Source organism: Molothrus ater (genome assembly GCF_012460135.2).
Source record: "Molothrus ater isolate BHLD 08-10-18 breed brown headed cowbird chromosome Z unlocalized genomic scaffold, BPBGC_Mater_1.1 matZ_random_MA35, whole genome shotgun sequence".
Classification (NCBI taxonomy): domain Eukaryota; kingdom Metazoa; phylum Chordata; class Aves; order Passeriformes; family Icteridae; genus Molothrus; species Molothrus ater.
In genome coordinates, this window is record NW_023416471.2 from 3,293,663 (window position 1) to 3,320,515 (window position 26,853).

The window sequence follows — 26,853 nt, forward strand, 5'->3', positions numbered from 1 at the left end:
ACTAAGCCTAATCAATGAGAAAGCAAGGGGGAAACCAAAGGCAGAGCAAATAAACCACGGAGGCCAAAAAATAGAAGGGAAGTTCAAAGAGCTAGGGGAAAAAAACTAAGGAGGAGGAAACAATGAGCCAAATTCAGATGGGGAATGAGGGACAAAAACTTCACTGTAGTCACTGTTATGGAGGTATATTGCAAGCAAAATTCACAGTCCAGTGACTGCAGGATGAGACAAAGCTAGTTAATACTGAACTGAACATCCCCGCTGAAATTTAAATGCATCCAGTGCATAACACAGGGGCCCAAAGCCTCCAGGAGCTGTGGAATTAAACAGCTTTATAGTTAACAGATTTCCAGGAAAGACTGTGAGACAGTTTTAGGCAGTGAGGGAGCAAAGAACATTTCAAGCCAATAAGTCTTTGGGAAAAGTCTGAGTAGCCAATGAAAAGGATCAGCAAACCCTGCAGAATGATAGATGAAATTCAAAAGGAGCAAACCAAACCAAAACAAAACACTCTTGAACTGCTGAAGTTAATTTTTAAATGTGAAATAAGGTGGCTGTCAGATGTTCTGCACCCTTGGTAAATAGCAGGGATGCACTTAAAAGTGGATGCTAGGGTTGCCCTGGTTATAGAAAAGTTGTGTGCTCTTAGCACTGTTTTTACATTAATTTCTCCCATGTCAGTGTTCTGACTGGGACCCTCAACACCTTGTTTGCTCCAGCACAGCTTAGCTTATGTTGTCACTGAGAAGGCTCCAGCTACATGCAAACACTGTCCAGAACAGTGGGGCATTAGCACTGGGAATTGAAATAGGAAGAAAAAAATATCCCACACATTAAAAAAAAAAAAAAAGAAAGCTGCATACATTAGAAGTTATCTAATTCCTAGCATAAGTAGGCTGAAATAAATTTTGTTCCAACTTCATTAGTTCTTTGGGATGATCCTTGCAAGAACATGAGACAGTAATTCCAGGAAGAAAAGACTGGAAATCAATGTTACAGTAAATACAGTCTAACTGACCTACTAAAGGTCTGGTTTTTGTGAAGAAGGAACATGGAAGTTGATTTTTTTTCTCTCTGTATTTGAACCAAGGAAAAACATCCCCTGCTATGCTTGAATTGCTCCCACCTGTTTTCCACAGTCCACCACAAGTTTTCCAGAGCATACTTCATGTCTCCCCGCTCCTGCAGCATTCTTAGGGCAACTCTGGCCTCAAACCCACAAAAGTTTGGTTCTCATGTCCTTGCTTTTGAAAATCATCAATAATACTTCATGCATCAAACTGTTTCCCTTCTGGTTGACAAAGATATTTGCCAGTTATCCCTCAATGTTCTCTTTCCTACCCATGCCTTTCCACATTTCCACCTTCCACCAGGGATAAAACACATTGCACTGTACTAAACACAGAACTATCTCTTAAGAAATTTTGCTTGCTTGAAAACCAAACCAAACAACTAGAGGTGCGATCCTTGGTATCCAACACAGTGTTCCAAGAAAAATCTTCATCCCTTCCTGAAATCTACAGCATCCCTCACTCTGCTATAAACTGCAGACAAAGGTACCCATTCTTCCTCAGAAATACACAGGAGCATCCTGGAAAAACCCACTGCTTTTTAATCAGGTAGCAGAGGTCCTCCCAACTGCAGCACAAATTCTTACTGAAACTGAATTTCTCTGCCAGTTGTTTTCTGTGTAAGAAGCAGCATTCCAACTCCACTTAACAACCAGCTTAAATTTTTCGCTCTGCAGCAAAATGAGCAATCCTATGGAGGATTAAGGAACATTAAGATTTTAAAGTGCAAAATAAGAAGGAAGATCAAAAAGCATAATATACCACTAGTTCACTTGGAAGAGGAGCTGCCTGTTTTGGACACAGCAAAGGATAAAACCAAGAGAAGACATGGGAAATTAGAGGGCTGGAAGAGGTAAATTTTAGGCCTGGAAACACAACCTCTTAACTTTGTCAATAATAAATATTATCTGTGTATCATACAGTGATACTACTTTCTCAGTGTCTGTAGTACCACTCTGAAGGAGAGATGTACCTTGCAAGGACATTTATCACTGTCTGCTTTGACGAAGTTTTGCTGTCCTAGGTCTTTGCTGTCCCTTGCTCTAGCCACAACAGCACTACTGCTGTTACAGCAGGACAAAAGTATTAAGGAAAGGCAGCATATTTTGCTCTTGCTAGAGGTCAATACCCTGTTTTAAAAGTTGTAGTTGCATTTTTAGGAGATATGGCTAAAAGTATGTAAGCAACCATTTATCTGAGGGCAAGGCTGAGTTAGTGAATTGACATGCTTTTCTGTATTGTCTCTTTATACCATTCTTTGATACAGATATATGACAAATGTGCTCCACAGGGTGTTTAGAAAAAAATTAATGCAGTTTTTCTCCTCCTCCAAAAGTAGCACTGGTTTCTCTGACTGTGATGGATGTCCTCTGCTTTTGTTTTCCGTTGATCCTAGATTGTAAAGGAATAGTAAAACAGCCTTTTTCCTGCATTTGCATCATCCAACAACAGGTCAGAAGTGTTGATTTAGGATTTCAAGCACTATTTCTAAGGAGGGTTTGCAACAACAGTTCAGGAATTCCTTGTATCAAGTAACTCAGCAGCTCTTTTTTTTTTCTTTGCCTCTTAAAAATTGCTTTTATCAGCTTGTCCTCAAATGAAGGCTAGTCTGCCATTAGTCAGAGCAAACAGGGGGTCTGTTGGAGATCACTGCACAGGGAGGCTGCACAGAAGGATTTCTGTGCTAAACATCACCCCCAGGGAGCCTGCAATAACTAACAATATCACAGCTGCCTGCATGTAGTTTAACTTTAATCGTTGAACTTTTTGATAAAATTTTGATGCTAACTGGAATGCTGGGGAAAACAAAAAAATTCCACTATATGAAGGCATTATCACTGTTTTGTTATGGAAAACAACCTCTGTATGCATATTCCAAGACTTAAACTATGCAGTGAGTGTGCCAGTCAGTACATTAAAAGAAAAGCACCTTACAGCATTGTGGGCTGTACAAAGTAGAGGACAATAATATCTATCACCAAAGCCTAAATTTGGGTCAACTTTGGTGAAAGCTTAGTTTTGTTTTGGGTTTCATTTTGGTTTTGGGTGAAGAAGAGGAGATCAGACTAAGATAGCAGGATTATTCACTGCCCTTGTAGGATTCAATTGTGCTTATTACAAGTGCAAGGACCACCTTCTGCTTCCATTCCTCACACAAAACCAAATATTGAGAAAACCCACAGATTTCCTTGTTCAGTACAAGCATCAATCTCAGCATGATTACCCAAAAGATAAAGGGATGCTGTCACTGTAGCAGATGGCTCATACATTGTTCAAGGCAAGGGTATTACAGGGCTTAGACAAGAGGATCCATATCCTCAAAAACACCTCAAAGCCACCTTAAAAAAACAAATTGCAAGACAAATTTACCATTTTACTTCTGATAAAATCCCTTCTTCCTGAAACCAGTATGTTGTTCTTAGGCTGAAGGACAGCATTAGAAACAAATTCAGATAAGTAAATCCTACACGCTTTATGTTATCTCAAAGTTTTTTCTAATAAGTTGCCAACAACTCAGCTGAAAATTATCATGTACAGCCATCATTTAGTTTAGAAGTTATATGATGTCTCATTAATTGCCTCTGGCTACTTTTTCCAAAGCAATAATCAATAACCTCTATTTCAAGTCACAGGTTTGGTATCCTGAGACATGCAGACACATTTCAGTGACTCAGGTGGACCTGTGAGAAACAATACGTTTAGTTAGCTTTAGGTCACATATTACTCACACTTGATCAAAATGTAAACTAACAAGAACCATGAGGTACAGCTTTAGCACTCACTGCCATGCCCACCAGGGTCATTTAGAGCATTGTGATTTTAGACAAGGACATTAGTGGAACAAGGCATACAGAGGCTGATCAGTCACACACAAGTTTTGAAAACAAGACAGATTACATTACCTCTCAATATTTCAACAATTGCACCACTCTGAATTTAAAAGTCCTTGGGTAGTTTGTTTCTGGGCCTGCAATTTCATTCTGTGCAGCCTGGGACTGATGTGAGCAGAAAGCTTTAGAGAGGATGTAGTGTCCTACATTATCAGTGTAAAAGCCGGCACTATGTCTTACAAAATTTCACTACCTGGTCAAGAGGTCCAAACTAACATTTAAGTGGTATCACTAGATTTTTGCTTCTTTAAAATAATTTAGAAGTATGTAAAAAAAAAAGAGCTACAAAGCAGTTCAAAAACATTTGAAATAGAGCATCTCTAGCTTGGAAAAGAAAACATAGAAAAAATATCATGCAATCATAGAATATTCTGAGCTGGAAGGGACCCACAAAGATCATCAAATGCAACTCCTGGCCCCACATGGCACCATGCCCAAGAGTCCCACCATATGTCTGAGAGCATTGTCCAAACACTTTGTGTACTCTGTCAGGCCTGGTGCTGTGACCACTGCCCAGGAGAGCCTGTTCCAGTGCCCAGACAACCTCTGGATGAAAACAATTTTCCTGATAGTTAGCCCAAACCTCCCCTGACTCAACTTTAGGGGACAAAACCCATTCCCTTGGGTCTTGTCACTGGTCACCACAAAGAGATCAGGGTCTGCCCCTCCTCTTCCCTCACAGGGAAGTTGTAACTGCAATGTAACTCAGTCTCCTTTTCTCCAGGCTGAACAGATCAAGTGCACTCATCCTCTCCTTGTATGGCTTCCCCTCCAGGCCCTATACCATCCTCATGGCCCTCCTTTAGACATTGTCTAATATCTTTATATCTTACATTGTGGTACCCAAAACTGCCCCCCCCCACCTTACATGAGGCTGCCCCAGAGCAGAGTGGGACAATCCCCTCCCTTGCCCAGCTGGTGATGCTGGGCCTGATGCCCCCAGGACAGGACTGACCCTCCTGGCTGCCAGGGCACTGCTGACTGAGATACAACTGACCATTGACCAGGATTCCCAGGTCTGTTTCTGCCCTGCTTTCCAGCCTCTTTTCAGCATCTCCCAATTGAATGGGAGCAATCTTTAATTTACCTTTGAATCCTGTGTCTAAGTTGTTTATGAAGATTTGAAGAGCACAGGGATGAGGATGGAGCCCTGAGAAATCCCACTAGTTACAGGTCACCAGTGTGATTTCACTCCATTCACTGTCACCTTTTGTGCCTGACCCATGAGCCAGTTACTCACCATCAGTTGATCTGTTTATCCAGCTGTGGGCTGGGTTTTTTTGTGTTCTGGGTGTTTTGACCAGAAGGGTCCTGGAAGAGACAGTATTGAAATCTCTGATGAAATCAAAAGACTGCATCAAAACTGCATGGTTTCCCTTGATCTCCATAGGTGGGTTACTTTGTCACAAAATTAAATCAGGTGCGACAAGCAGAACTTTCCCCTTATGAAGCCGTGCTGGCTGTGGCCAAGAGCTGCATTGTCCTTCAGTCATTTTTCAATACCTTCAGGAATAATTTCCTCCATAATTTTACCAGGACACTACTGAATCTGTGACTGATAGGCCTGCATTTCCTGGGTCATGCTTCTTGCCCTTCTTGAAAACTGGGACAATGTTCACCAGTTTCCAATCAACTCAGACTTCTGTGGGTTCCCAGCAATGTTCAAAAATCATTGAGAGAGGCTCATGATGACATCAGCAGCTCTTTGAGTATTCTCAGACGAATCCCATCAAGCCCCATGGTTTTGCAGGGATCCAGCTAGAGCAATGGAACCTGCACAGGCTCAGGGCCAGCTGGGAGTTTGTCACTCTCACAGTCGTGGTCCTCCAGCTCAGGGCACTTGGACCCCCCCAACCCATCAGCAGTGTTGGAGACAGAGGCAAGGACAGCATTAAACACCTCTGCCTTGTCTCTGTCCCTGTTCAGGAGGAGACCACCCTTAGCCTGTGATGGGTAATGTTACCTCAGCACTGCCTTTTGCTCTTCAGATATATAAAAAAAGCTCTTTTAACTGTACCCCACAGTTCTGGCAGCTTTAACTCCAGTATTTTTGGCTGCATTAATTTTCTCCTCTACAGGAGTATCTCTGTTTCCCTCCCATGTCTCCTGATTTTGGCCACACATTTCCTTTTTCTTGCTTTAGCTTCAAAAGACCCCTGCTCAGCCAAGCCAGCCTTCTGCCTCATTTGCTTGACTTCCAACATTTTGGAATTGCCTGTTCTTGTGCCCTTAAAAGGTGGTGCTTTAAAAGTGACCAGCACTGATAGATTCCAGCACCTTCAAAAGCATTTTCACAGGCATCCTTACTCGCAGGTTCTCTGAGCAGCCTGAAGAAAATATGATCTACTGAGACTTCATGGTGTCATCAAAAACCTGGATAGGATGAAATGGAGATCTATTTATAAGTTAATCACCTTACTTGAGCTTTTCAAGTATTTTAGCTTTCTCATCAGAATAAATGTGCAATTATTAAAAAGTCACAATTTCAGCCCAAAACATACAGGGGGCTCTGCAACATAGTTTTGATAGTGCTAAACTCTGGAGAGGAGAATGAATCAATTAATATGAGGTGGGAGATAAGGGACCTGAAAGAATTGGAGGCAATAAGTGAAGGGAGGAAGCAGTTTTGCATTATTGGTTTAAAGAACACCACCAAGAAACACAAAGTCAAGAAAATCTGCAACAGGGCAGAAAGTAGAAAAGATACAGATGAAAGGCAGCAGCAACACTTGAGAAGAATAAAAGCAGGATATTTTAATTCTGATTCTGTCACAATTCAGTGTATAGGCTTGGAGAGATGGTTTCTCCCATGACTCAGTCCTCCTCTGTTTGAAACTGGAATGATAGTTTTTCAGAAGTGTTTTCCCCCGACCTTTCCACAGCATGCTAATCACTGGTAAAAGAAAAGCATGTGAAGCCTTCTAGGAGGTTTGCAATTGCTAAGTAAAGGTATTACTGCCTGTACTTTTCAAGATATTGGTAAGAAATGTAGTACTTGCCATGCTGTGCTGGACCTGTGGTATGTGGGGTGTGAAGTCTCACTCCCTCCTGCACAGAGGATGCTTCTCTGGAATTTGCAGGTGGTCAGTGGAATAGTGGAAGCTGCCAAACACTCAGGGCTGGGCTAGGTTATAGGCAAGAGCAATGAGGAAGGCAGATGAGGCAAGAGCTGAAGTGACAGGTGCCTGAGTCATCACTGCAGGGACACAGACACCATCTGAGTCAGAGCCCAGGTTTGTGTGACAGCTCATGTCATTGCACGGAGCAACTTCTGACTGAAGACTTGCACGTGGAGAAAAATGAACTGCAGTGGCTGCTAAGGAGCTTGATGTATGAGGCAAAAGAGCTGTCGTTCCCGAGCCCTCCTTGGAGGCCCAGTGGGGCTGCCCCTGCAGCACCTGCCATCTCTAGACTTTCTGGCCTGGACAGAATCTCTAAATATTCAGGATCTCAAAACCTCAATGTTATGTCAGATACTGTGTCAAGGTGTCTCCTTGAAAGGAAAAAAACAATGACAAGAGCTAAAGTCCTCTGCAAAATTAGGTTTAAAAAAGAAAATAAGTAGAAATTCCCAGCCAGTAGTGGTATGAGATTGAGGTGTTTTTAATGTAGAGCTCATGTTACAGGACCTGTGAGTTACATACTGTAAATAACCAAAAGTAATAAGGAACAAAACCACATTCCAGTTCTCAGCAAAGGTTTGGTACAAGCAAAAAAAAAAAAAAAAATCATCCCTTTTAGGTATTCACACTAATAACATAAATGTTTTATAACTTTGATTAAAGGAAATAATTTCATCTTTAATTTAAACTTTGAAGTAATTTCCAGCACAAACACAGCATCTTTCTAATTAAAATAGGAGTGGACTCTTTTTCCTTGAATAGTAATCATGTTTTCTGTCCTTGGAGATCAGATGAGCATGAAGTGTCTGAAATTACAGCAGAAAATTTTGATTGTTTTTAAGGTTAAATTATGGAGGACAGTAGCATTAAGCAGCAGCTTCAGTATTGAAAGAAGAAAAGAGTTTATTTTCCAGCACTTGTTATGAAACTGTAATGAAAAAAAGAAGTAAAAAAAAAAAAAAACCAAACCAGAAAAAAAACCACCCCAAGGTTCCTAGATTAGTTTTGTTTTTAAAAGCAAAATGGTTTTACAGTTCTGTAGAAACCTGAAACTGCCTGAACGCAGCAAGTCACTTAACCTGTATTGAATCTTAAAGCAGAAATAACACAACATTTTTTCATTTCAATGTAAGGTCCAGTAACACTGAGGTGTGTTTAGTGTGTGTGTATGTGTATGTGTTAGGGAAGGAACCCACGCCAGGGTTTTTATTTGTAGCCCATTGACACTGTACAAGATCTTTATTATGGTGGTTTGTGCTGTAATACACTTTGTGAAACCTCCTCTGCCAATAATTTTCTATTAAAAAGCTGGTGAGACTCAGCACTGAGTGTTGAGCTCAGGGCATGTATGACCTCTGCAGTGAGAAGTTGTCCCGTGCTGGACAGTGTTCTTCGTCACTGTTTTCAGGCATGGCTGGTTTTGTTGTTGCTAATGTATTGCACCTCTAGTCCACAGAAGCTGAGCGAGGCAGAGTGAGGACACCTGTGTGAGGAATGTGACCAAGTAGATGATGGCAGAGCTTTGAAGGGAAGTGGACTGGTTAAGGAACATTAGGGAGTCTGAGAAAAAGCTACTGGAGCCATGCGCTTCCCACCCTAAGACAGAAATAGGAACATCTGTGAGAATAAAACTTCAAGATCCTGTATCCCACACCCTGCAGCCCCACCCCCAACCACAGAGAAGGCAGTAACTTACAGTAAAGGAGAGAATAGAGGCAAATCTGTGCTTAGGGTGGCAGGTGAACCCTCTCCAGGTATCTGCCTCACCTCCTCCAGTGCCTTTACACAAGAGGTGTGAGGCTCTGGAAGTGGCAGGTCTGTCAGCTGATAATTAGGATGATGGTCCATCTACCCCAGAGGTGCTGGTAACCTCAGAAAAGCCAACCCTCGTGTCATGACCACCTCCATGAGGAAGAAAAGATGGGCTACAATTGTTCCCTCTCCTTTCAAAATGCTACTGCTTAAAAGGCATTCCTTATTGCCAGACAACACTTCATGTACATCTTACAAATATGCAAATTATAGTTTTACTATAAGCTAATTTGTGTTTATTTTTCTAGGAGCACCTAATAGGAAAGATGCACAAAAGCACAGAAAATCAGAAGAAAATCCTTATTTTTCCCCCAGAGGAAAAAAAAGCCTTGTGCTACTGTATTGAAAACATTTATCACATAAACCCCATGAGTACATGCCTGAATGATTTTACCAAGCAGAAGTGCTGAGGCACCTCAGCAGATCCCCTCCCCTGGTTTGGCGTGGGGGGTTGGTGCAGACTAGCTCTCACTCCCAAACCAGCAGTCCTCCTCCCACAACCCCTGCCATTGCCTGGTGCTGAGAGGGGAGTTGTGATGATCAGTGCTCTAATAAACAAGACAATAAACAAACAAAAAATCAAATAAATAAATAACCACAGTTATAATTAAAGCTGTCTCTGTTTTCACCTCAGACATCTTTCTTCATTTTTTCCCCATGAAGTATCAGTGTTTGGTTTTATCATTTGTTATATATATAATTATTATTTTTGTTTTATTGTTTTAGAGGTTTTTTTATTTTCTGTTCTCTCCTTGATTTCCTCCATTTCAGAGCCAAAATAACTGCCTGACTGCCAGGCACCCAGGCTCCCAACAGCTGGATGCTCTCTGGAAGCTGCTGCTCTCCACCCAGTGGGCAGCCCAGCATCCCAGAGGAGAAGTGAGAAAAGTGCCCTCCCACAATCCAAGGAAGTACCAAGAGGCTGATTAATGGCAGGCAAAAGCTGGGCCACATGCTGCAGCTCACACATCCAGGAGCAAAGATTAAGCTGCTGCTCATGGCCCAAGGAACTGCATCCTTTCTTTAGCCCTGAAGGGGAGGTTTTGTTGTGTTGCTCTCTGCTCACTGGCTCTCATGCTGGGGCAGGCATTGAGGGGCTCATCCCCACACCTGGCCTGGGCCACCCTAGCTCCTGTAGTCCCTCAGAAGCCCTTTTCTATGCTAAAGACATCTGGCTCCCCCACCCAGATTCAGGCTGGGAGCTTTGATAGGAAGAGCAATCCTAAGAGTGTTTTTTCATAAAAGCACTGCTGACTAAAATACATCTGCCACTCAGCGGATTGAGCCATTTGATTTGACATTTAAATGTAGAAATCTCTTACTGTGAAGTGATTTAACACTCCACTGAAACACCATGGTTACAACATAATTTTCAGAGTAAGAAAAATTTAAAGAGTCACCTGTCCAACCAAGCTGTTCCCAGAAATTTAACAAGGTCTGCAGGTGTCTCTTTTTGGGCAGAAGCCCCAGCGTTGTTGCTGGTGCTGGCAGCATTGCCTGTGCCTCCCCCTTCTGCTTTACAGGAGTAGACAGGAGCAGAATAGAAGGGAACAGACAGGCACAGAGTGCTGCAGCACTCCCTGGACAGCTGCACCCAGCCCCTCCTCTCCTCCTTCCCCCAGGAACAGGCTAAAGGGGCAGCTCTTCTGAGAGCTGTTTGGAGAGAAATGTGTTGTTGTGGCTGGGAAAGAAAAATGGACAGTGTAAGAGGGGATAGAGGAAAAGTTGAGAAAACAAGAGGCCTCTGAAAAATTTCATGACTGAACACAGCACAGGAATAATGGAGGAAGAAATCAGTTCTTCACTGGAGAAAAATCCAAAATAATAAACAGTAAGAGAAACTGAAAAATCCAAAATAATCGTTCCAAACCAACAGATTAAATCAATGCATTCCTCTCTGCCTTTTTGGCAGCACTAGGCTGATGATTGCCCACTTATCCACAACTGAGGATACTATATTTCACATGAGGATTAATAGGAAGATTATATTTTTTTCCTCCTTACCATTTCTGAAAATAATATAATACATCCATCTAAAGCTAATACAACCTACTTTTCAAATCCAGAATGCATTTTCAGTGACCTTTTAAGGAAACCCAATATTGACAATTGATGCACTATATAGTATAGTGGAAATATGGGAAGGTTAGAGGACAGTGAAAGACAAATAATATACCCATGTTCCTCCTCTCTTGTGTGTTTCATTTTTCCTGCGCTCAAAAAAGAAAGATTTTCACCTCATACACGTTTGAGTGCTCAGAAACATGATAATGACCAAAAGGTTATTAGAAAGTATTTAACTTTCTGCCACTATTACAAGAGATGTAATAGGTATGTGCTCTCTATCTTTCATTTTCATTGCTTGCAGCAAAATATTTTCCAGGTTTCATCACAGTGCCTTTTTCCTTTTCTTGATGATGCTCACCACAGGACTATTTCTGATAAGGATAGTATGATTTCTCTCCTAGACCTGCAGAGTTCTATTTGTCTAGTGTATAAAAACACAGTGCACTGCCTGGACTTAATATGCCAAAGCAAACTAGGAAAACCAGACTGAAATCAATGCAGTTAAAACATGCATGGATTTGGTTCAATTAAAAAAAAAATTACAAATATAAGAAGAATCTATCTAAATTCTTCTTTTAAGACCAATCAGACCAATGTCAACAATAAATTTCCAGTAACCAAACAATAAAAATTTTGTATTTTCATCTGCACTGTATTAAAACCAAATTATTTCATTTTGTGTGGGAAAGCACTTCCAAATATGCTGAAAAAATGGGCATAGATGCAATGAACAGAATATTACAGTCACATGCAAAATATAATACATACCAATGCATGTGATAAATTTATATCCAATCATGCTTTTCAGTTCCATGAACTATTTCTAAATTGCCTCATGCCAAGGAGAAACTGTGCTACAGTTTATTATCAGATTTCTTTTACCCCTAATCTTAGTATTTTCCCCTAGCAATCACTGTCACAGCCTTTTACCTTTCTCTGGGGTGTTAGAAGGTGAATGGTGGAGCTAAAAATCCAGGGATGCAGAAAGAACAACCAGCTTTTAAATGAATTGTTGAATTTTGGCACTGAAAAATAAAAAAAACAAACATCTGCATGAGCCTGTGCTAAAGCAACCCATAACTATATTCAGCTCTGTTCAAAACCACATCACAACTTTTAACCTCAAATGTCCTATTCTAAAAAAAATGTGTGAAAATAGACTTACAGCCAAAGAAGACGCAAACAGAAAAATATTCTGGTTCTGAAGATATTTTAAGTGCACAACTGACAGAAACACTTTAGATTTCAAGTTTTGTTGTGGTGTTACATCATCCTCATATATGATACCATCCGGAAGCAGCAGTAGCACATCACAAAATCCCTTCACAAAAACAAAATGGAGACCACCCAAACTGTAACCATTCCTGACAGACCTGAAAGATGCATAGCTGGAGGACAGCACTTTCCCCATCTGCCAAAAAAGTATACATTTAAGTGAATGAACCATCAGCTTCCACCCTCTCATCTTAATGTCAATGTTTTACTGCTCTCTCCTGTGTACCTACATGAAGAGATGTAAAAATGTACTAAATTGCATTTAGTTACTCTAAAATCACATTGCTGAAATTACAGAAATGTACTCATTTTTAAATACATGATAAACACTAACCCATCTATTTAATGACTTCTTAAACAACATGGGGTTTGTGTCCTTCCAGCTATTACAACATAATATTGAAATTAAAAAAAAATACTCTTTTCTGACTTTTAAAATTCTTGGAAGGGCAAAAGTTTTCTTGACTGGAATTTACACAAGTGTCTGTTGGCCCAAATTCCTTTTTGAGCATCAGGGAGCAAAGTCTCTTCCTTCCTTCTGTACATTTGGAAATAGTGCAAAGCCCTGTTACTCCATGCGAGCCACCTCCAACTGACCCTGGAGAACACTGCAGCACAGGCAGCACTTGGCAGAGCAGCACAGACAGAAGGGCTACAAAGGACCTGGTGAATGTTCTGCTCATAGATCATGACCCTATGGCTGCACCCAGGAGCATATGGCCTTCCACACTGCACTCTATAAATCCTTCCTTGGCTCCTCCAGTCGATGTCAGTTCAGTGATTCTCAAACATATTTGAGGCATGATTTTTGGACAGTATACAAGTAGTATACTGTGATGACCTGTTATGAGTGTATTGTCCCAAAATAGCGCACTCTAAGTTCCTAGTGGCTACATGGAGCAATAAAGACCACCTTTGTGGACACCACAGCACAAACCACCTGCTTTCAGATACCAAAGAAAAGAGGTATGCTAGGGGCGCTAAACCAGGAGTCATAATTCTGGCAGCTCACCTTAAAAAAGTATGCCCTAGACTTAGAGGAAAATCAAAAATCACTGATTCATTGCATCACAGAATCACAGGATATCCTCATTTGGAAGGGAACCACAAGGATCATTGAATCCAACCCCTGGCCCTGCACAGGACCATCCCCCAAGACATGGGGATGCCCCAAGACACGGCCCTGCACAGGACATCCCTACGGCATACCATGTGTGCAGCACTGTCCAAATGCTGCAGGCTTGGTGCTGTGACTGCTGCCCTGGGGAGCCTGTTCAGTGCCCAAATATGCACAGGCATGTTTTCACTCTCTAGGTGAAAAAAACCTATTTCTGATATTTAATCTTAACATCTTCTGACTCAACTTTAGGCTATTTACTTGAGTCCTGTCAGTGGTCACCACAGAGAAGAGATCAATGTCTGCCCCTCCTCTTCCCCTTACAAGGAAGATGTAACTGCAGTGAGTTTCATCCTCAGTCTCCTCTTCTCCAGGCTGAACAAACCAAGTGCCCACAGCCTTTTCTCATACTGCTTGCCTCGAGGCCCTTCACTGTCTTCATTGCCTTCCTTTGGACACCCTCTGATAGCTCAATGTTTTTCTTATGTTATGGTACCCAAAACTTCCCCCAACACTCCGGGTGAGGCCATCCCTGCCCAGAGCAGAGTGGGACAATCCCCTCCCTTTCCCAGCTGGTGATGCTGGGCTTCATGTCCCCAGGACAGGGCTGGCCCTCCTGGCTGCCAGGGCACTGCTGACTCAGATCCAACTTACCACCAACCAGGACTTCCAGGTCCCTTTCCACAGCACTGCTCTCCAACTTCTCATTTCCCAGTGTGTTCATACATCCAGGGTTGCCCATCGCAGGTGCAGCATCCAGCACTTTCCCTCACTGAGCTCCAGATGTCTGGTGATTGCTTATCTCTCTAATTTGTCTAAGCCTCTCTGCAGGATTTAGCACAGTTATGGCTACACTATGACTTCTGAAATCCAATATTTGGCCAGACAAAATGCAGCAATAGCTTACACTGCAATAGTGTGAAGTGCCGGAGAGCCTCCTGTCCCCAGCACCAAGGTGCCTTCTGGAAGAAAAGTGTCACTGCAATGCTACCTGTCAAACTCCATAAAGACTCTGCCTTGTCCTCCTTCGCAACTCTTATGAAAGCTCTGCAGAGATCACTCAACCACTTTGTAATCTGATCATGCTGAGACAGCTGCCAAGCAAAGACTGTCCATTTGTATCTAAGATACATTTATTTTGCTGACATTTCAGTCTCCAGTAGACCATACACTCCTGCTGCACAGTTCTTACTAGTGCTTTGTGTAATCCCACACTATTTTATACAAGCATTTAGGAAATGTAATGTTTTTCTTTTCTTTTCTTTTTTTTTTCATTGCTTACAATGATCCCTAATGCTTTATCAAGTGCTCTAGAATTTACTGTGTCAAAATTATAAAAGCCGCAAACTAAAGTTTTATGAATAGCTAAAGAAAACAAATGCCATATGCCTTGAGGTAATAGTAAATAAAAGCTCTTAGAAGAACTCAGATGCTTCTGCATTGAATAATACAGTTGTGAAGAAAAATTTAAATCTATTTAATATTAATTTAGTACACTGATTTCAGTGGGAATATTGCCTGAAAAGGACGTCACTACTAAGATTTCTGGAAAATAACCAAGCTTTTCATTTTCCCTTGCACATTGCAGTCTGTATTTAGCTACTGAGGGACAGCTTTCAATCTTCTGCTTCCCTACTTTGAACTATAAATCACTTCCCAGTAGTATTACACAGATGCTCAGGACAAAAAAAAGGATAGTGGTCATGGTTAAAAAAACATAATAAAGCTCATAATAAAGATATTTAAAGGCTGAAAGATTAACACTTGAGCATCTAGTACTATCCTCCATTAGCTTTTTAAGTAGCACAGAAAGGAATGCAAATGCTTGCAGGCTTGTAGGCATCTTTGCAATGAATATGTATTTTAGAATTTCAAATTGAACTTTCACAACATCTTTCAGCCAGTTCTGCCATTCTAAGATATATTCCTGAAATTTTGCAAAATTAGTCATCACGTCATATGTCAAATTGTCACACATACAGAGGACAAGAGACTCACTTAAGGAAACAGACAAAGGCTCAGCTACTTTTTTGCTTTCTCACTCCTTTTTTACCTCAGGAAAGTAAAAAACTAATTTGCATCTGCATGAGGATGTGTGTCATATAACAGCAACAGAGTTTTGCATTTGGGAACTGAAAATACATTTGAATTTTATGCATGAAAAGAGCAGCAAGAATTTTGAAGAATTAGATCTTCATCAAAGCTTAATTTATGTGATACAGGAAGACATAAATAGCATTCATAAGAATGATAGCAAAAAGCTGCATGAGAACAGTTTTAACTGTAGCCAATAAAAATGTATATATTTATTTTTTAGACTAGGGTTTTTTAATTAAAATGATGTAATGACAGATCACAGTGCTTCAAGAAGTTCATCAATATTTGATATATATTTTTACTTGGATAATGAAAAGCCTGAAAGGATTTCTAACTGATCTCTGGAGCTTTAAAGTGAACTAGAAATTCCACCATATGTTGTACATAGCTGTGATCTGTTTTGAAGGCAGGTAATTATGTAAAAAAAAAAACCCAAACAGTTTATTCAGATACTGTACTTCAGTCTGGCCCTGTGGTATCAACCCAGTATTCAGATGATTATCCAATGAACATTGAAACTATGCAAAAAAACTATGAAAAATTGGATCAGCCCTGACATGCTCCCCCCCCTTTTTTTTTAAGGCAATATTGTCTAAAGTCTTTCTGACATGCTGCTACCCTGCATTGCAGTACATTCCCTGAGTGCATCTGTTCTGGTACTGTAAAGGAGTTGAGGCTACCTTGCACTCTCCATTGTGCTCCAATTCACAGCATAACAAGGCAACCAGAATGCAAGGTAACTAATAATACTGCCTTGCTGATAACTTCAAAATGCAGCAGGTGGCTGGGAAAAAATTTAGTTGTCTCCCTCACATGCATGATGTCATGCCTAACATAAGACAGAAGAAGAACAGTTGCTAGAAGTACTGGCATCCCAAGTACAAACCCTAAAACATAAAAATCATCTATAATTGTTTAGAATATAAGTTGCAATTTCAATATGTATTTATTTTGAAAATGAGACATCCAGAGGTTGCTCTTGGTGCTCTGTGCTTGAATTATGCCCACAAAGAGACACCTTCTCACTGGAAGGTGTATAGAAGGAGAAAATGCTACCCTCAGATACTTCCTCACTAACACACACTGACTGTAGCAGCAATATATGCCTCTGATTACTGTCATTCATCAAATCATTTTCAGTGACAGAACATAAATTAATTTTTCTCAACAAATTAACTGATGTTTCTTTTTTTCAGTTAGATATGATAACTGATTCAGAGCAGGAGAGTGTACAGTGACACACTCTGAAGTGATAATTTCAGATGAAGACCCTTCTGCAGGGTCTTTATCTGAATAGATAAAGTCTTATGAACACACCTTTAACCTGCAGGGTACACAGGCATCCTTTCTGTGTCCCTGACACTAATAAATGCAAATTATTTCTCTCAGTCAGAAAAAACCTGTCTCACAGATCATGTAAGATTTGGACCAAGAGATTTTGAATCTATTTTAGTGATCAGGCTCCACATTTCCTGAAGAGCTAGAGGAGTGCAGTGGGCCAGTCAGCAGTGCCTCGGGAGCTTCCATGCTTTCTGCTGTGGGATAGAGCTGCCAAAAGCATTTTGGTGCCACACACTCATTTGTTTTTTGCTTCTTTCCCTCTACTCACAACTGAATTTGGTCTTGGTTGATACTGTAGGTTGCCTAGATTCACTTGAAAGAACACACTTTTTCTACTCCCATTTCTCCCCTTCCTGCCGGCCACTTTCAGAAGAAAGACTGCATGAAGTGAATGGACCTAAAGGGCATTTCTTCACCAAAAATCCCGATGAACTAGAAATTTGTTTCAAAAGCTCCAAGGAAGATACTTGCTGTGTCACAGGGAGAAAGATAACTAAAGGACTGTGGCTCTCTGCAGGTAACAAATACTGAGGATCCCTTGTTCTCTTGCATCACTTCTGTTTAAATGGTGCTATTCATTCATGTCCTAAAAGCTCACTATTTAGGAGCAAACTCTTTAGTCAGGCTATTTTTTTTATTTGTGTGTGCAATGCTAGATTTGCTTTTTGTTGGTCCATTCATTTATTCATATCAGAAGAAAAGCCTCACAGTCTCATGAAGCTTTAATGTAAATAATGGGGACTAAATCACATTTTTAATCTCTATAGCGAAACTTCTTTCTTACATGACTTGTGACTCTTTAACTCTTGGGAGTTAAAACAATAAAGAAGACAAAGGCATGTGTAGTATGTAGGCTCCAATTCATTTCACTAAAATAGCTTAAGAGGAACCTATTTACAGTATTGCTGACAAGAACATCTTCCTTGACTAGCAAAGCAAGTTAACACCTTATAAAAGGATATCTGGAATATGCAAAAAGCATTTTCAAATCTGTGTCAGTGTCTGTGCAGTTGACATCCTCCTACTGCAGAATTAAAGCAGTGTTAGAAAAGAATTTTTTGTGTTTCTGCTTTTAGTAAGCGGAGGGAATTCCACTCATCCACAGGGAAACTCTTCTACCCATTGACATAGACAATCTTCCAAATTAGCAGGTCATACATGTTAGCATAGTACTCAATGTACAATAAAGAAATACTTTCACCAATGATTTTTCTATCCTATTAAGAAATTTATTTCCTCTTTAGGTTTTCTTAATACAAAGCTATGAAAGATCCTAACTATCACCAATCAGTAGCACTTACAACAATAAAATTGTAGCCCTTGGTTCGTGTCAATTAGAAAATCTGACATAAAATACCTAACCTGCCTTGGAAAACATAATTCTCACCATCACATTAAATTTCATTGACTTCCTTGACATATTCTCAAAGGTTCCTGCCTGGTAAGCTAAAGACAAGTCTGCTTCACAACTGAAAGAAGGACCTGTTTTTACTGTGATTTAAAGGTAGGTGAAGAAACCAGCTAGACTAATCCTCCTTCCTATTTCCTATTTACCTAATTGTCTTTTACGTCTTCTGCAGAGCCTTTTCTTTTGCCTCAGGAGGGCAAAGCAACTGTAGTATAAATGAAAATCATGCCCTTTACATTTTGGCCTCAATACATCATTAAATCCTCATACTTACTCATTAATAACCATTATTAGTTGTTTTGTGTGTAATTATTTATCATGCATGGCTCAGAGCACAGTAATTGTCTATATACACAGAGACTTTGTGTATATATTTTTTTTCAGTGTGGAAAAAAATTAAAATTATGTGGAATTTTAGGACAATAAAATCTGGAAATACATATATAACCTATAAAAAGACTTATTTTCCACATAGTGATATTACTTCTCTTGTAATACTCAAATAAGTATGTATCTTAGTTGTCTGTGTGTACCACATTGACCAAAGGACTGCAGATAACTAAAATATTTTTCTGTTTTCTATTATGCATATCCTAAAGCACTCACTGACACCAAAAAAAAAAGGAAAAATACAGGGGAAAGAGCATGGATTGTAAAAATGTGCAGATAAAATAAAACTGAAATTACTGAGTCAGGGTTGTTTTTCTTTTTCCATCTTTGGCATTTTTCAGAACAGGATACCTACTGCATTCATTGAGTCAATTCAGAAGCACTCACATTAATGCATCACCACAGAGAGATTGTCCTATTAAAAGGAAAATGTGGAGCAGGATTATTACAGTTGCACAAATTCATTTTATGAAATAAACAACTCTGATGCTGCTGCTTTAAAATATATCCCTTATGGCAATAGTCTTAAATTCACTAAACCACAATGGGCCTTTTCAGGAATGATTCTATTGTAAGTTCAAAGAGAAAGATAATGTACCTGGAAATATTCTTTGGAGTGAATTACATCCAAATACAAAAACCCAAATACATCATATTCTCAGCAATATATGCTCCTCTCTCTCCATCCAAAGTCATCTGAAAAACTTTGCTTCAAACTTAGGGAAGAGAACTTTTATTTTCAATTATTATTTACACTGCGTTTAAGGAATGTGGCATGAACTTATGATGAACCCTTGCACTCCCTGGGCTTTGACTAGTACCAGGCTTAGTTTGCACTGGATTTCAATGGCACGATAGCAAAAGTCAGGGGAACCTCAGGGCTCCTGAACACCTTTAAAAGGTTTAAACAAAGGCTTAAGCTTTCATTACCAGGTCTGTACATCCAAAGACTGTGCAGAGATGACTGTCAGCCCACTTGTCTCCTTGTAACACAAGACAAGGAGCCTTATCTACTAGTCCTTGCCAGCTGTTCTACAATTCAGTAATTGAGCCCTCCTCCATAATGAATCAAGTCTCAGTGTAAAGAAGGCTCTCTTTGTATACCCTCAGTGTCCAACAATACCTCATTACATCTGTTTCAACAAAAAGCAACTGGAAAGAAAATAATGTATTTTCAAGGTAGAAGAGCAGCCAGGTGTTTAAGGAGAAAACTGAATTTTATTTGTTCCAGTCTTTGCCTTGGCTTTCTGAGAAAGAATGAGCCTACCAACTACAGCAGTGTATTTTGTTCAGTGGAAATAGTGGTATCTTATAGGGAGGTTACAATAGAAATAAATTTTCTTGATCTTTAACAACTAAAAATCGACTAAAGGAAGCACTGTATTGGACAAATTCTGTCCAAAAGCCTAAGAAAGCCACACTTTTATCCCTGTTGTGTTCAAGTAAGAGAAACTGGAATTTTGGGAGAATACACCAAAGTATTTATGCGGCATGCCATGCAGCATCACTACAGTATTAATACAGCTTTTAGGATTCAAACTGTAAAGCACTAATTCCCGAACAGGGGAGATTTCTATAAACAACAACAACAACAAACCAAACAAAACAAAAACAAAAACCCCACCAAAAAACTAAAAACAAACATGAAAAAAACAGAAAAAAAGAAGAGTTCCAAGGCTCACTCAGTAGGCCTTACTAGCGCCAACAAAAAAAAAAAAATTAAATCCCCCAAAGTTAGGAAAAATTCTGTGCTTTGCAAAATAGGGCACAAGTATCAAATCATATTGTAACATCATGTCAACAAGTTATAGCCAGTTCCCTTCTCCAGCGAGATGTATTTCATTTTAATTTAAATTATTTAATTAATTTAAAATTTCATTTTAATTTAAAATGGGTAAACCATCTCTGGAGTAAAAAGCTCTCAAAAACTATACTCGTCTTCATGCTCAGAAGAATTATTTTGTTGCAATACTTATTTTTTGTGCAACCCAACCTTGCAATTCTTTAAACAAACTGAAGAACACAGGAATTTTTATATCTTTAAAAATACAACAAGAAGGTAGTATGTTGGAAATAGCTAAACATTTAACAACTGATCCTAAATGCTGTCCCTAAAAGTTTGATCACCTACCTCACAAAAAAGTTCAAGAGAAGATGTTAAAAGCAGCAGAAAGAAAATACTTTCAGTGTGTTCTAAAGTCAATCTGATGATCAATAAATTCAAGCCTGGAAAGGTGAGCCAGAACACTGATGCCCCAGAAATGTATTCTGAGGGGAAATGACACCATGCAGAAAGACAGTAGCAGATAATTTTCAATGTAGAGTATGAAAATTGAAGGAAAACACTAGGGCCAAAGCAGCATCGCATCCTGGGGCTCCAAGGCTGTCAGATAAACCCCAGAGTAACAGCTCACTAAGGGCCAAGCTGTAAAGTAGGAACAGTGGTGCACAGTTCTGAAACAGCCACAGCTGTTGAGCTCAGGCAGATGAAAATCTGCCCATAGTGAGAGCTTCAGCTGAACACTTTCACTCCAAAGCAAGACCAGAGACAAGTGATAAAGCAGAAAAAAACCCAAAGAAATATAATGAGGAAATAATTGTGAGGAATTAAAATAAATAGAGAAAATAAATAAAATGAGGAATCAACTTAAGCTACTTCAGATCCCACAGGTTTCACAAATCCAACAGGGAAATGGAAAAACTGCTTGAGCAAACACAAAGGTACTATAGGTTGAATGTTGTTGGTGTAAGAGCCTCCAAAGGCTCACATATTTGTGACCAGCACTATATTCGTGAAAGAGATTAAAAGTTCAGGTATTACCGACCTCTTTCCAGAAGATGAGACATAACCATGACCTGATTGCTACTACAGAAACTTGCTGGGATGAATTGTACAACTGGAGTGCTGTGACTGATGGCTATAAACTATTCAAAAAGGACAAGCAAAAAAGACAGTTGAGGGAATTTTCCTCTATGCCAAAAATGAGATTGATTTCACAAAGATGTTTTTGAAGAACAGCAATGTGCAACTCAGGAGCTTATGGAAATTAGAGACTACACCCACAACAGAAACCTTGAGGTTGGTGTCTACTACACATTACCGGATCAAGGAGAGGAGGTTGGTGAAGAGCTCTTTCTTCAGCTGCAGGAACAATCACATTTTTAGGCCACAATCCCAATAGAAGACTTCAGCCACATAGATGCTTGCTGGGAAAATCGCACAGCCAACTGCAAGCAGTCCAGGTAAATACAGGAGAGCATCGAGGGTAGCCTTCTAGTCCAGACCATGAAGACAGACCAGAGGAGAAGAATTTCTTGACTTGTTTCTCACTAGTATGAAGGAATTTAGGAGGGACACCAAAACGGGAGGTAGCCTGGGCTACAGAAATCAGGCCCTGGAGGAATTTCCAGTGTTGAGGGGTGAAGGTCTGGTAACAAGTAGAATGAGCACCATAAACCAAATATGGCATACAATGCAGTTTGAAAGAAGAGGGGAAGTTAGCAAGAAATGTCAGGAAGAAATGTGAATGGCTTGGACAGTCTGCAAAGGAAGAAAGGAAGGAAGCAGGTTCAAAAGGAAAATAGGAAGTGATGGTGCACAGACAATTTAGGGCTGTAGCTCAGAGGAGGTAAACTGCAGAAAACCTGTAGAGATTGCAAAAAGAAAGGGGTGGCTTTGAACTGGATTTTTTGCCTGACAACTTTCTTCAAGGGGATCAGTTTCTATTCTTAGTCTAAGGAGTGAGATGAGTTGCAGAGATCTGCAGGTAAGATTACAGAGGAGTTACAAGATGACAAAAGGGAATTAAATGGAAAGGAAAGACAGGCCATAGTGCTTGGACAGTGTGCTCAAACAGAGACATGCTGACAGTGGGAACAGAACCACAGTCTGGGATCCAGAGTCCACCACCCTGAGAGGAGTCCTTGACTTCTGTGCCTCAAAATAGCCTCCTCTCCAAATGGGAGAGACACAGATTTGACAGACAGGACAGTCACCATCAAAGGGTTGTTGTCAATGGCTTGATGGTCCCAGGTGGAGACCAGAGACTGGTGGATTCCTCCAGTGTTATTGTTGGGTCTGGCCCTGCTGAACACCTTTGTCAGTGACACAGGCAGTGGGATCAGAGCACCCTCAGCAAATGTGCTGACAACACCAATCTGTGTGGTGTGATGGACACACTGCAGGCAGGGGATATCACCCAGAGGCACCTTGACAGGCCTGAGAGGGGCCTGTGTGGATCTCATCAAGTTCCACAGAGCCAAGTGCAAGGTCCTGCACCTGGGTCAGGACAATTCCAAGAACAACATAAATCACAGGCTGGGCAGAGAATGGGTTGAGAACAGCACTTAGAAGTACTTGGGATGCTGGAAGATGAAAAGCTTGATATGACCCTGCAACATGCACTGGCAGTCCTGAAAGCCAAACATGTCCTGGGCTGTGTTAAAAGATTGCGGGCAGCAGGTCAAGGGAGATGATTCTGCCTTCCTGCTTCACTCCCATGGAGAATTCTCCCCTACCTGGAGTGCTGTGTCCTGCTCTGGAGCCCTCAGCTTAAGAAAGACATAGACATACTCAAGCAGAACCTGAGGAGAGCTGCAAAAACATCCAGGGAGCTGGAGCACCTGCCCTTTGAGGATAGGCTGAGAGAGCTAGGGTTGTTCAGCCCAGAGATGAGAATGCTCCAGGGGCACCTTAGAGCAGCCTTCCAGTGGGGCTACAGAATAGTTGAAGAGGAACTTTTAACCAGGGTGATAAGAGTGATAAGAGGAGGGCTAAGGGTTTTAAACTGAGAGATGTTTTAGATTAGATATTGGAAAGAATTGTTTACTGTGAGGGTGCTGAGGCACTGGAACAGGCTGTCTGGGCTTCTAACCCCCCCACAGCAGGGGGGTTAGAACCAGGTGATGTGTAAGGGCCCTTTCAACTCAGACACTCTGATCTAAACACTTTTCACAGCTTATATAAGCTTATGTGGTTTGTACAGAGTTATTTTCTTAGAGACAGAAAGTATTTGCATTTTGCAGCTTTACTTTATTAAAAAAATGTTTGTTTTTCTCACGTGTTCAGTCAAGCACAGAATAAGGAAAGAGGGGAAACAGGAGCTTTCTGCCTTGTATAACATGGAAGGCATCTACAGAGTTTCGACTTATGAGGCATGTAACTTTATCCAAAACCCTGTGAACTTTCCCTTTGACTTGAGGGAAATTCTTTTCATACTATGTTAATTAGTATTGCTATGGCTAGTTAAAAAAAGATTGTTATCTCTTTGTCTAATGGTCAAAACAAATTAACTTACCAACACCTGCCAGAATCTGAATGCTTCCAATGTACTAGTGCATGTATAGATAACATGAAACTTGGACAGAAACAAGCTTATTTTTTTCCATTTGCTTTCACATTCTTTCCCATTTGGTGACCTTCTATGATGGAGTGACTACAGCAGTGGATAAAGAAAGTGTTAGGGGTGTCATTTATCTGGACTTCAGATAAATGGCAGCATCCTCCACAATATCCTTCTCTCTAAATTGGAAATGGATTTGATGAGTGGGCTAAAAAGTGGTTGGACAGCCGTGTCCAGAGGGTGGTGCTCAATGGCTCAGATCAACAACAGCTGGTGGGCCTTGAAGGTCACTACTGGGACCAGAACTGTTTAATGTCTTCATTAATGACAGACAAAGGGATAAAGTGCTCCCTTTACAAATCTGCAGATGACACCAAGCTGAGTGGTGCAGCTGACACATCCAGAGGGACCTGGACAAGCTCGAGCAGTGGCCCATGGGAATCCCATGAGGTTTAGCAAGGCCAAGCTCAGGTGCTGCACCTGGGTCAGGGCAATCCCTGGTGCCAGCCCAGGCTGGGCATGAACAGATTGAGAGCAGCCCTGCCCAGAAGGACTTGGGGGTGCTGTGGGTGAGAGCTGGACATGAGCCAGCCATGGGCACTCCCAGCCCAGAGAGCCAAGTGTGTCCTGGGCTGCACCCAGAGCCCCTGGGCAGCAGGGCAGGGAGGGGATTCTGCCCCTCTGCCCCGCTCTGCTGAGACCCCACCTGCAGAGCTGCCTCCAGCCCTGGGGTCCCAGCACAGGAAGGACATGGAGCTGCTGGAGAGAGTCCAGAGGAGGCACCAAGGTGATCAGAGGGATGGGGCACCTCTGCTATGAGGGAAGGCTGAGAGAATGGGGATTGTTCAGCCTGGAGAAGAGAAAGCTTTGAGGTCCCTTCCAGTCCCTGAAAGGACTCTACAAGAAGGATGGAGAGGGACTATTCACAATGGCTTATGACAGGACAAGGGAGAATGGTTTCAAACAAAAAGAAAATAGGTTTGGATTACATATTAGGAGGTAGTTCTTTACGGTGAGGGTGGTAAGGCCCTGGCACGGGTTGCCCAGAGAAGCTGTGGATGCCGCAGCCCTGGAAGTGTTCAAGGTCAGGTTGGATGGGACTTGGAGTGACCTGGTCTAGAGGAACATGTCCCTGCCCACAGCAAAGGGGGTTGGAGCCAGATCTTTAGAATCCCTTCCAACCCAAGCCAATACATGACTATATATCAATATTTTATATTGAATTTTTTTCACATTATAATTAAAACAGGCAAAATTTACATTTTTATTTTGGTGGCAGATTTTATTTTCAACCCTAGTCTGAGGGTCCTGTAGCAATGTTAACAGAAGGTGCTGAATCATCAATCAAATAAAAAAAACAGTGTCATCAGCTGCTTCGGGAAGTACAGGTTCAAGGACATGACGACAAACAGGGCATGTTCCCGACTACAAAAAGAGAAAAAAATACCAAGTCATTTGCACAGTTTGCATTCAATTCTACTGAAAAGCCTAAAGTTATTATTTATAAAGTATTTAGGGTCTCCACAACAGCACCACCTCAAACTCAAATTTGACTCCATAGCTACCTAAGGCTGACAGCTACCTAGAGCTGACAAACTCAGAAGAGAGAGTTGTTTTGCTTTTACACCAGCTACATAGCAAATGCATTAGGTTCTCTGCAAGTTCTTCACAGCATTGATTTTACAGGTGGGGCTTTTTTTTTTTTTTAGGCAAAGATTAAAAATAAGTTAGGTACAGCCCAAATCTAAGATGTTGAAAAACCTAGTTTTCAGCAATAGCTGCTTACTATGACGACAGAAAAAAAAAAAGGCAGGATGTGTAAAACAAGAAAAATGAGTATGGTAATCAACCTTATCATGGTAAAAAAAATTATAAACCCATCAAGGAAATCCATCAGGCCTCCATGCTAGAGGTATTCTGATATTTACCCCATGGTAAAACCATGGGGTAAAACCAATTAATCTTTCTCTTATACTCTTGAGGAAATTGTGTTACTCTGTAAGCTCACTGAGAACTACCAAATCCAGGCTTGTACAGCACATAAAGGAGAGAAGAAGTGTAACTAAAAAAAAAATTCCTGTTCATTAATTACAGTTGTTTTAGTTTAGCTTCAACATGGTGCAAGCCTTTTTAAGACATTTGGAAGCAAACTGATTATAGATAATGAAAATTAAATCTAATATTGTATAGAATTAATAAAGGTAATTTTAAAAAAAGTTAATCTACAAGCGCTTCACTATTTCCTCTGCCAGCCTCTGTCACAATAAATGGGCCTGACATTGTGGTAAGACAGACCAAACCGTTTGCTCTTCTCAGAGAAAATTATTCCATTGTCTTTACTTCAAGACAGAAGTATAGTAAAGAAAGCTTTTCTGGTACCAAAACAAGTTATAACTAATCCATGTTTTTCATTCTTAGTAAAGGAAAACATGTTTTCCCTTACAGAAATATTCCCTCTATTGAAGAAACTGACCTTCAGGTGAGTACAAATATAAATTTTTTTTCCTCACTTGCACTAGAATTTGGTTCTAAAATGCATAAATTCAAATAATATTTCATAAATTCTTGGTATTTCATCCCACATTTTCAAAGAGTTAAAAGTTGTTCTTCCCAGAAGAATATACAATATACACAACACCCCCTGCCCCCAAACCCTCCACCAATCCTGTAGTACTTACTCTCTGTAACCAAAGAGTTACACAAGGTTTGTGAAACAAATGATGACAGGGTAGCTCTGTTATGATTTCACCTTCCACATATTCACTGCAACAGATAGTACAACACTGCTCTTGACCTAAACCCATGATGAAGAAAAAGCATTAATACCTTGTTTTACATCTCAGGTGAGCTCAGATTCAAATACATATATTACCAACAGTATCACTAATTGTTACAAAATACAGTCACAGTAACTCCATTAA

General features: G+C 40.6%; 1 protein-coding gene and 1 long non-coding RNA gene across 5 annotated transcripts in view; both read right to left on the reverse strand.

Moving 5' to 3' along the window:
• The window catches only part of PJA2 (praja ring finger ubiquitin ligase 2), a 74,149-nt gene that overhangs the window by 16,089 nt on the left and 31,207 nt on the right, over positions 1-26,853 (reverse strand). For 3 of the 4 annotated variants that reach the window (XM_036403784.2, XM_036403783.1, XM_054518198.1), the window contains exons 8-9: positions 26,611-26,726; positions 25,183-25,357 (exon numbers count right to left, since the gene is read on the reverse strand). The exons of the other annotated variant lie outside the window; for it this stretch is intronic. In XM_036403784.2, the coding sequence (XP_036259677.1) occupies positions 25,277-25,357; positions 26,611-26,726 (197 nt within the window). In that variant the 3' untranslated portion in view covers positions 25,183-25,276. Of the gene's footprint in view, positions 1-25,182; positions 25,358-26,610; positions 26,727-26,853 lie in introns of those variants that run through there. 4 annotated transcript variants of the gene reach the window in all.
• LOC129047082 (uncharacterized) lies at positions 7,549-12,225 on the reverse strand. The gene is made up of 2 exons (XR_008509041.1): positions 11,893-12,225; positions 7,549-9,443 (listed from the first exon to the last, which is right to left on the reverse strand). It is a non-coding gene; the product is annotated as an uncharacterized LOC129047082 (long non-coding RNA).